General features: G+C 36.3%; 1 protein-coding gene across 2 annotated transcripts; it reads left to right on the forward strand.

Moving 5' to 3' along the window:
- Window positions 1–1,560: 1,560 nt before the first annotated feature.
- LOC117624693 (asparagine--tRNA ligase, cytoplasmic 1-like) lies at window positions 1,561–5,286 on the forward strand. Of its 2 annotated transcripts, none has more exons than XM_034356098.1 (7): window positions 1,561–1,823; window positions 2,111–2,653; window positions 3,276–3,863; window positions 4,048–4,304; window positions 4,395–4,524; window positions 4,631–4,689; window positions 4,918–5,286. In XM_034356098.1, the coding sequence occupies exons 2-7, from the start codon at window positions 2,174–2,176 to the stop codon at window positions 5,099–5,101; spliced, it is 1,698 nt and encodes a 565-aa protein (XP_034211989.1). In that variant the 5' UTR covers window positions 1,561–1,823; window positions 2,111–2,173; the 3' UTR covers window positions 5,102–5,286. The 2 variants fall into 2 exon arrangements, with proteins under 2 accessions (XP_034211989.1, XP_034211990.1); XM_034356099.1 differs by having other exon boundaries at window positions 2,154–2,653.
- The last annotated feature ends 6,311 nt before the right edge of the window (window positions 5,287–11,597 follow it).

An 11,597-nucleotide genomic window follows, 5' to 3' on the forward strand; every position in this document is an offset into this window, starting at 1 on the left:
TTCATTTGGAGTTCGAACGTCAACCAAATTGAAATCTGAGCACACCTACGCGCTCGTGACATCAAGGAGATCACTTTAGGACAAAAATGCCCCTCTGCTACGGTGCCCACATGCCGCCACACGCGCCGGCAGCACTTGGGTGTCCAAAGCGATAAAGCTTCGTAGGAAAATCTCCAAATTACAAGCCACCCTCCCTGCTACATGTTCTGCTCGACGAGTGGAACACTTTATTCAACTACGCCCAAGTCCAATTCGAACGGCAAGTGGCCGGCATCCGCGTCGGAAACTCACGGTTTAACCCGAAATTTCACGACTTTGATCAGGCGACCACCGCCACCATTGTCGTCGCACAACCTAGGGAATAGCTAAAAGGGGAGGAGAGCTATCTGTTCCAAGCGACGGCACAGCTAGCGATGGCCGAAAACGTCGCCGGTGACGTCGATAATTTTGGCTGGTTTTTCACATTGTTGCCACCGCCGTTTGCCGGGTTTTCAATCGGAGGGATGGGCTGGGTAGAGGAGGAAGAGAGGAAGCTTTTGCAAGAAACGGCACCTAAAATGGAGGTCGGACGATGAAGTTCTTGCCGTTTGAAATTCTGGCGAAAAACTGTGTCGGAGAGGGGGTTTCAGCCGCGGGGAGAGAGAGAGAGAGAAGAAATTCTGGTTTTAATAAAAATCCATTTCGAAATATTTACGGTTTTGCCATTGTCGATGTTTTGATCGTAACTTCCTCATTACAACTCCGAATTAAGCCTACAGTGTGTCTACGAATTCGTCTCAGTACAATACCCAAAAATACCAGTCATTGCCCCAAACACGTTCCGGGCAAGAAAATGATCATTTTACCCCTACCCTAAGGGCAAATTCGTAAATTCACTTAAATAATTTAAAATATGTATTAAATTTGGAGTCGGGGTGTTACATCATGTGGTATGAAATTGTGGTATAAAAATGTGGTAAGACTAGTATTATTCTTTTTAAAATGAGTAATGCTACACTTATCACATTTTTATCCCACATTTCTATACCACATGATGTGACATGTCTATATTATATGTCGCATCAATTAAATCAATGAAGTGTATTTTAATTAAGACAATTAGAAAAATAAATATTGGAATAAATCACAAAAGAAAAGAAAAAATTATATAATTTTAATTGATGTGGCTGTCCACCTCAGCTGCCACATAAGACGGTATAAAAATGTGATTTACAAATGTGGTAAAAATAGCATTATTTTTTTAAAGTACATTATATTTGCCAATATAATTAATTTGGCTCCGCAATTTCAATTTGTAGCCGAATTATAAGAATTTTGACTGAATCTATAAGGTGTTCTTAAAATCCTCTAATTTAAAATGATAAAATTAAGCCTAAAATTAACAAAATAGAAACTACGTAGATCAAAGTGGTAAATCAGCAAACTACAGGGATTTTTATTTAATTTTCAAATTTTTATGTTCTTAATTGGGTGGACACGTGGCAAGTTCCAACTCAGCGTAGGTGAAGTGGCAGGGTTTTTCTTATATAAGACAGGAAAACTCAGCGTTGATGAGAATCCAACCAGAAAAACTCATATCTTTTTGGCAGCCGCCTCCTCCTCTAAGCTCTCCTTCACCCTCTCTCTCTCTCTCAGCTCTGTCACTCAGTCTCTCTCTGTCTCTTTGCTCCGAAGACATACGCCACCGCACAGGCGCAAGGGGCACACCACTGGTGCGGCGTCACACCGCCTTAAGTCAAAGATTCCGTTCTCTGGCTCGCCGTGAGCTTAGTTAGTCATCTTCGTCTCGGCATCGCTTGCCCATCTCCGTTCTCTGCAATCGGGTAATTTTTCATCCGGATTTTTCACCTTGTTAATGTTGATTAATTTTGATATATAGCTTATGTATATGTAATTCGAGTTGATTTATATGAAGTTGTGTGTGTGTGTGTGTGTGTGTGTGTGTGTGAATATGTTGTTGAGTGTGCGTGTCGTTGTGGGTCTCATTGATCTGTCGTCTGTTTACTGAAATTTTTATTCTTTTTGCTTTTTTCCAGCGAAGTATTTAATTGAATCTGCAATGCTAAATTGAATTAAATCTGAATTTTTAATCTGGTTTAAATATTGACAGCTATTTCATAGAGAAGTTTTTGAATTCCGACTCTTTGCCTTAGGTTACAAGTTACAACACCTAATGGCTGACGATTTGACTGCGCAACTGGCCACAGCAACCTTAGACAACAATGCCTCCGTTCAAAGAGCGCAATTTTCTAATAGAGTCCCCATTAAGTCCATCATTTTGCGTCCTGATGGAGGGTCCGGGTTAGCCGGGAAGCTTGCCCGGGTTGGTGGGTGGGTGAAGACTGGTCGGAAGGCCGACAAGGATGCATTTGCATTCCTGGAGCTGAATGATGGGTCATGCTCGGGCAACCTTCAGGTTATTGTGGAAGCAGACAAGGGTGACCTTGGGCAGCTTGTGCTGACTGGTACAAGCTTGGTCGTGGATGGCGTGCTTAAGCTTCCCCCAGATGGGAAAAGGCAGAAGGTGGAGCTTCGGGTCGAGAAGGTGATCCATGTGGGTCTGGTTGACCCATCGAAGTACCCCTTGCCCAAGACCAGGCTCCCCCTTGAGTTTTTGAGGGACTATGTTCATTTACGTTCCAGAACCAACACGGTAAGCTGTTTGCATTGACGTGAAACGTGCATAAGCTCATAAACCATGCACACAGATATACTATGTGACTAGATATATATACTTTTTTGAATTTTGTTGTTATCAATGTGATTAAACTCTATATGCTGTACATTTATTGATTAGAAACATGATCAACATTTGTGTGATTAAGGTAACTCTATATGCTATGCATTCAGTGGTGCTTTAGTTTATTCACATTATAGGGACATTACGTTCTTGTTTGGTTGATTGGAAGCAGCTGTTTCTTAGGAGCGTAAATAATGCTTTGGTTTTGGACAGATGTTAGAAAGTGCATTTTTTTTTTCCATTGTAGCTTAGTCCTTACTGATGTGATGCTGATTGGACAGCTTGTCCACCCTGGTTCTACTTTCTTGTTTTGGTATTAATAAAACTCTGCTTTCTTACAGAACAAATAAATGAAATTTAAATTTAATGGTTGATTGAACATGAAACTGGTTTTTGACTGAGAGATGATAAAGAGCAGTTGTTGATGATAATATGTTGCCTCCGAGGCCTTTTTCTAATTTCTCTTTTTTATAGGACCTTTTACGCTTTAATAATTAGTGTTTGATTATCATGTATCTTGTGTATCCACTTTCAGATTTCTGCAGTCCTTCGAATCAGAGATGCCCTGGCATATGCAACCCACACATTTTTCCACGATCATGGATTTCGTTACGTGCAGACTCCAATTATCACCACCAGTGATTGTGAGGGTGCTGGTGAGATGTTTCAAGTCACTACCTTGATTAATGAAGCTGAAAAGTTGGAAAAGGATCTTATTGAGAACCCTCCATCAGAAGCAGACATTGAAGCTGCCAAGCTTATTGCCAAGGAGAGAGGAATTGATGTTGCTCAGCTCAAGTCTGCTAAAGCAAGTAAGCAGGAAATTGGTGCTGCTGTGGTCGAGCTTCAAAAGGCAAAGGATAATCTCGTGAAACTGGAGGAGAGATCCAAGCTTCAACCTGGTATCCCTCGAAAGGATGGGAAGATTGATTACACCCAAGATTTCTTTGGCCGTCAAGCCTTTTTGACTGTTTCTGGCCAACTACAAGTCGAATCTTATGCATGTTCTCTTAGTACTGTCTATACATTTGGGCCAACTTTTCGAGCTGAGAACTCACATACTTCGAGGCATTTGGCAGAATTCTGGATGGTGGAGCCTGAAATAGCATTTGCAGAGCTTGAGGTATGTGAAGCTTAAATCTTACTGTAGTCTTCAATATACATTTTGGATTTTAGTGTTTATTTTTAATCTTATTGTCCATGGAAACGTAGAAGCTGCCCCTTCCTAAACTTTTTGTTGTCCATGAATTTTCACATCTGAATCTTATTTTCCATGCAGAAGTCTTACAGTTTGTGTGTTCATGCAGGATGATATGAACTGTGCAGAGGCGTATGTGAAATATCTATGTCAGTCGTTACTTGACAATTGCAGGGAAGATATGGAATTTATGGCTGACAAAATTGATAAAAGTTGCATTGATCGTCTAACAATGGTCGCTAAAACACCCTTTGTTCGGATAACTTATACAGAAGCAGTGGAGCTGCTAACTGAGGCTGTAAAAAATGGTAAGAAGTTTGAGAACCATGTAGAGTGGGGGATTGATTTGGCATCTGAGCATGAAAGGTATTCCCATAGCGTTAATTCTGCTGGTTTGTCTTATTACAGTTTTTGATTAAATTTAGCGGACCAATTTATTGCTTTGCTTTTGTGCAGATACTTGACGGAGGTGAGATTTCAGAAGCCTGTTATTGTTTATAATTACCCTAAAGGCATCAAAGCATTCTACATGAGGCTCAATGATGATTCAAAGACAGTGGCTGCTATGGATGTCCTGGTACCAAAGGTGGGCATTATACTCTTAACATTTATATCATCGAGTTCAGCGCTCTGTTGTATACTTTAGCAGTGTGTATAATTTGTGTGCCGTTTATACTTTTCTTATATTTCAGGTGGGAGAGTTAATAGGGGGAAGCCAAAGGGAAGAGCGTTACGATGTTATAGTGAGCAGGTATGAGAACTATAGTGTGTGATTGATCACCCCAATGGTATCTTTTTTGTCTGTTTTAGTGATTTTTATCTGCTATTATTATTATTATTATTATTTTCATTGGAGTACTCTTCTGCACAAGGTTTTTGATAGCAATTGTTTTGCCCCTCTGCATCATTCGAGTAACGGATAGTTTGATGTAGTATATTGACTTGACGAATGTATTGTTTGATGAATCTATTATTGCAGGATAAAGGAGATGGGTCTGCCTCTCGAGCCATATGAGTGGTACCTTGACTTGCGGCGCTATGGGACTGTAAAACATTGTGGTTTTGGTTTAGGCTTTGAACGAATGGTTCTCTTTGCTACCGGGATTGACAATATTAGAGATGTTATTCCATTCCCCAGATATCCTGGAAGAGCAGATCTTTGAATTAGTCCTCCATAATATGGATATATATATTCTGTGTCCCCATTTTGCCATTATCCAAGTATTATACGGTTACGGCTGATTATTTATTCCTAAGAACATAGAACAAAAGAATTGCTGTTGTGAAATTGTTTTTTGCTTCAAGAAGCAGCTCTGCGCATTATTATCTGGAATTTCACTTTTAATTAGCATTGTAGTTGCTCGGCCAGGGTTTTGCTGAGTTCCACAGTATGCCCAGTGGCAATTGTCTTCCCCTTTACTACTTTTACAGCTTTGATTTCGTCCCTGTTAGTTTATTGGGCACTTACCCTTTATCGTTCAAATGCCCCAGTTTATTTCCATCAGTATAATCAAACACGAAGCCCCTTTTGGTGGGCTGGTTTGGAATAGCTAGGATGAGTTTTGAAGCATTGGACTGGATTGACTTGGATTTTAAGTCCAGTACCTATTTAATTTTGCACCAAACAACAAACTGGAATTGAGTTCAAATTTTTATTTTATTTTTTATTTTCTTAACAAGAATCAGATGCAAATTCCTAACTTTTTGCCTCAAATTCAAGGAAAACCCCAACTTTGTGCAAGAATTAAATCAAAAACTCAAACTCATATCAAGATCTAACCAATAATTAGTTTCCAATCTCAGATCACGAAAAAAAACAGAACATTTAAACTGAAAAACACATCATTCGACATCTAACCCAAAAAATCAAGACAACAATCATCAATAAAACTAGCCTCTTGGCAAATGCTCACGCATGTGTCAATTGGTTTTCCTTTTTCTTTTTTATTTTCTTTTTAGAATTAAAAAAAGATAATATGGGTAGTTATATTCCATAAAAGTATGATCTATTATCTGATTTTGTTTTTAGTTTTAATTTTTTTTAATATGAAAAAATGTGAATTTACCATATTATCTTCATTTAATTAATAATTTTAACTAGCCTCCCTGCACGCGCTTTCGCGCCTGCAAGAGGCTTTTTTTAAAAAAAATTTAAATTTATTTTAGAATTAAAAAAGATAATGGGTAGTTGTGTTCCCTAAAAATAGGATCCATTATCTGCTTTTTATTTTTCTTTTTCTTTTTTTAAATATGAAAAAATGTGAATTTACTGTATTATCCTCATTTAATTAATAATTTGAATTCTTAATGTTTGCATTAACCAAGGGTATTTTCTGGTATTTTGAATGTTTCACCATTCTCTGCCTTTTGCTTTATATATATAGATTCTTAATGTTTGAATTAACAAAGGGTATTTTCTGGTATTTTGAATGTTTCACCATTCTCTGCCTTTTGCTTTATATATATAGAGATAAAAAAAAAAAACAAAGATTCGCGAAATATGAAGCTTGTTTGAGTAAGGAGAGAGAATAGAAGAGAGAAGAAAGGAGAGAGGGAGAATAGAAGAGATGATAGATGAGAAGAAGGCAAACTAAAGATGACGAAGAAGGCAAACCAGAGACAACTTCGTGCTGAAAGAGAAAACTATACGACAATTTCGTTCTAAACCGATGTCTAACGATGGTTTAAGAAGTTTCTGTTTTTATGGACTAATATCTAAAATCCATATCCAGTCCGTTGTGCACACAAAAGTCCACCAAACAACAAACTGGATTCATGTTTATTTTAATTGAATATATCCAATCCAATCCAGCTCACCAAACATGATTGAAGGGCCTAGTCTATTAGGTTTTGGCAAATTTCTAATTCATTCACCAGGAAAAAAGAAATTGTACATGATTCGCCATGTTTCGTCATATATATGTCCACTGTTCTTATTCAATTTAAAAATCTTTCCACTTACACAATCAGCGTGTATAAGACGGTATTATCACGAAATATTATTAATTAAGATACTATAGTACGAGTGAAAAATGACAGGATCAATGAAAAATTACTCATCACTTAATTCATTCATTTGGTTCAGCATTTAACTCAAACTCATGATGTATTATATTATGACTGCATGCACTTGATCATCTCCCAACTGTACACCGACCCTCACTAAAAAGACAGCAGTCAAATACATGTCTACCTGCCCGATATCTTCTTTTTCCCTTCAATGCATTAAGCCTTCTTCCTCTCTCTCTCTCTCTCTCTCTCTCTCTCTCTCTCTCTCTCTCTCTCTCTCATGATTGCTACTAATGAGACACTATGAACCTTTACTCAATTTTTCTTTTAATCCTAGTCTGCCATGATCTCTTACCATACTCAAGTTTGGCCACAAGAAAACTACAAGGTATCTCATCTCTCTCTCTCTCTCTCTCTCTCTCTCTCTCTCATACACAAACAACAATAATTCTAATGATCTCTACTTGACATATGCGTCTATATGTGTGTGCTTTAGATGTGGAGGAGACAAATAAAGTGAGAAAATCATCAGCAAATGATGATTTCCAGGACAAGGTGAGGTGATCATATATACGTATGCTTTACAAATCAATGAATTACGATATGTTTCTCTTATTTTATTTCCTGATGATCTTTTTGATTTCATAATCTCAACAGCAGTCATTGTTTGAAGAAGCCACCGATCATGTCCAAAGGAAAGTGTTGCACGAAGTACATTCAGGACCAAATCCCATCGGTAATTCTATTCCTCATCAGCACAAGGCCAACACATCATTACGAAAAACTCCCTAGTTTCTTCTTTCCATTGCTATACAACGTTCCCCAATGATTACAGGAGCAATTAAGCCATATTTGCAAATTTTCTATTATATGCTAATAAACATGATTATTATTATTTTTTATATAGCTAGCTAGTGCAATTAATGCATAACAAAATGATTAATTATCTTCTTATAAAATATATATTCTTCTGGTTCAATCATTCTCATCATATTTTGATTTGGGTTTATTATTTGATTACCTTCTTTCCATGCTTTATTGGTTCTTCTGGCTTTACAAGAAGTTAAGTAGTAAATGTTTGACTTTTGAGTAAATTGTTTGTTTTTTTTTGGGCTTATCAGATATAATTAAATATATATGTACTGTACAGACACGGACTTAGCCAAGTTGATTAAAATAGATATTCTTTCCACTATGCATCCGAGTTCGAATCCTCCTATTTATAGTTTAGATTAGATTAAAGTAGATACCACTTGTATAAATATATATATAGAGATATTTATGTACTGTTTTTCTCAAAACTCAAGTAGTTAAACTCATTCAACTCATCATAAAGATTTCCATTCACTCACATAACATAACGTAACATGTCCCACACACAGCTCTTCCCACGTGCAGCTATATATCAAGGTACGTACATTTGTCTGCGCATTAATCTAAAAAGTAGTGAGAATATGGAAAAATTAAAGCAAACATTTTACTTTAGGCTTTTCTACCAAAAGCAAAAACATGTAGTCTTATATTTAATAAGAAAATAGGAAGGAAAAGAAAAGATTAGACTTGAAATCTTCCAAAATAGGATCTGAGTTCAAATCACAACACTTTTGGCACGGCATCATGTCACTTTTTAATCCAAAAAAAATTTATTTGATAGACAATGGAAAAAAAAAAGTAAAAAAAGCTATTCCTATTCGTACGATGAAAAGAAAAATGCACTAATGGAGTAGTGACTAGATGACCAAAGGGCCTGATTTTCTTTAAGAGAGTCGAGGGTTAAAAGGAGGCAAAAGACCATATCGGTAGTAGTTGGCAGTTGGATGCCATGCATAAGTCTTTCCGACTCGAGGTTGTGGGTCTGTCTTGGCACTGATAGTAAGAGTAGCCAATCCCTTCATCATGTGTGCCGAAAAATAAATAGGTCGACACCAAAGAAGAGAAGTGAAAGACTTTAACTCCACGTCCCTTTCATGCCTTCCCTTCATCATGTTCATGGTCATGGTAAGTAGCAGATGGAGGTATGTGAATTATTGGGAATCTTTTTGCAAACAAAGATTAGGTAAAAATTGATTGATTGATAGGTTCTCGAAAATTAGTGTTGAAATTGCTAAAGATTTTCTTGGTCTAATCATCTTTTAAAAGTGGAAAAATGTTGAATATGAAAAGCATGATTGTACAATTATATCAAAAAAGCAAAATATTCTGTTTGTTTCTGTTTCCTTTTGGAAAAAAAGTTTTAGGGTGATTTGAAGAAACGAGATCAAACCTGTGTCCACAGAGCAATGTTTGACCAAGTCCCGACTTCAAATTTCTATATCTCAAACAAGGCTATGGTTATCTGGTCATGAAATCTAGACATTTCTTACACTTTTTCAAAATTATACTATCTTCAGAGTATTGTGGAAAGACAAATTCCTAATACAAAAATTACTACAAGAGATTAAGGGAAAAAAAAAAAAAAACTTGGTATGACCACTTACATTACGATTAGTGAGAGTACGTACGACGGTCATACTGTCACGTGATATTATTAATATGTCGTGGATAATGGATCTAGAGTTATAATATTAAGATTATAACGCTATTAATAACTTGAAGTCTAGGCTATTAATACGTTTCTTGAAACCTATTTGAACACATTTGATTTTCTTGTACTTAATGTTCATTTTGAGCAAGGATTTATATAGAGTCTAAGTTTATCTTGTTTTTACAATAATAGACCCAAAAAATGTAGATATTTGGCGCAACAAAGTCTTCAATTCCCCGATCCCAAAAAAAAAAACGATGGGCCAGAAAAATGATGTTGTATCTTCAACAGGAACCTTTGAATGTTTGATGCCATCTAACTTATTGGGCTCCGTTCCATTGGCAAGCAAGTTTTTCCTTTGAATGTTTTTTTTTTTTTTGGAACGAATTCCTTTGAGTGTTTAAATTGTTTTTCTTTTGTCAGCTCCTGTGTGCATAATTTGTCCACGTTGTTGTGTTTTGTGCACAAATGTGAAATGTGGAAATATACATGTAAGGGTGGAAGCAAAAAAATTTTAATGGGTGGATTAGCTAAAGTTATTAGCTTAAAATTTAATGAAATTTTTTTTTTTACTAGCACTTTCTATAGTTTTTCTAGAAATAAAAGTATACATCAAATCATATAAATCATGTTAGTTGTAAACACAAGAAAAAAAAAATGGAATTAGAACCATATTATTCATGAAAGGGTGAATTTTTTTTGTAAAAAAATGTTTCTATTTTGGAGATACATTAATGAAAAATGATTAAAATTGATGTTTGGGACAAACTTTGACGTAAAATACAAATGTGGAAGACCTTTAACTATGCCTATTGGTGTGGTAGAATGTGCAATTATATATATATATAAAATTAAAATATTAGACTATATATGTTTAATTATTTTTTTCCCCAAAATCTTCCTTAGGCTGCAGCCCTTGGGCTAGTTCCACCCCTGTATATACGGGGGATCGACCTCCAACAGTTAGCCCACGTTCCTTTAAGTGGGTTGATCATAGGTCCAACTGAACCTACCAAAACAACCCACAGATAATTTAGAAAGCTAGCTTTGTATCAAAATAATTCCATGAGAGAGAGAGAGAGAGAGAGAGAGAGAGAGAGAGAGAGAGAGAATTTCTGGGGTGTGTAAAGGTTCAAAATACAAACAGCAATGCATGATCAAACGCGTGGTCCAGGAAACTCTTGTTGCAACAGCAATGCATGCATGCATGGTTGCAAAATTGTGGCTACTATCATTTTAGCGGCCGACTTGATAAAGATTGTGCTGTGCTGTTGGTTTGGTGACCTTAATCTTCCTGCAAAATTTAGGGTTTGACAACAACTAGTGGTGGAAGTGGACTGTGGAACACACAAAGCAGAGTGACATGCATGTTATCCAAGGCAAATTGATTGGTACTTCTTAGAGTGGGACAAAAATAACAGTACACCTTCATATCCGGATTTGATTATGAAATAATTGTAATACACTTTGCCGCGTTTTCAAATTGATTAGAGCCAAGAGAGAATGACAAGAGAAACGGATTAGAATTAGACCACATCAAGGTTCGATCTCCTCCATTATGACTAAGAAAACCCTTTGATACGACAAGTAATCTATCGATGCCATGACAGGGAGCCTTTGAGTTTGAGTGATGCAGATATTTTGGAGTGTTTATATTGATTTTATTTCATGTCTTTTTTCTTAGCTTCGGTGTTGATATGATTTTATTAATTAATTGCATCTCTTTTCTGTGCCTTCCACAAAAAATTTGAAATGAATAATTCTCTTTTCACCCTTTTGAAAAGTATATACTTATCTTTTAACCTGGGATTATAGATCGAAAGACATTGACAGAATTATGATATGTACAAAGATATAATTGACATTGCTTAGGGTTTAGGGTCTCATGTAATTTCTTTTATATCTTTTTTATTCTATGGTCATTCTCCGTTAATCTAAAATTGATGTTGCCTATCTATGAAACACCCAATATAAAGAAATCAATGATGCCAAGAAAATTGTAAAATTTCAAGCTCATTATACTCATTATATTTTTTTTTTAGTACAAGCAATTGAGGGAGCTGGGTTTACACAAATTTTCATTGGGTGCTTAGAGCAGTGGTGGATATCCACTCTTAGGCCTGGAG

Source organism: Prunus dulcis, chromosome 4 (assembly GCF_902201215.1).
Source record: "Prunus dulcis chromosome 4, ALMONDv2, whole genome shotgun sequence".
Taxonomy (NCBI): Eukaryota; Viridiplantae; Streptophyta; class Magnoliopsida; order Rosales; family Rosaceae; genus Prunus; species Prunus dulcis.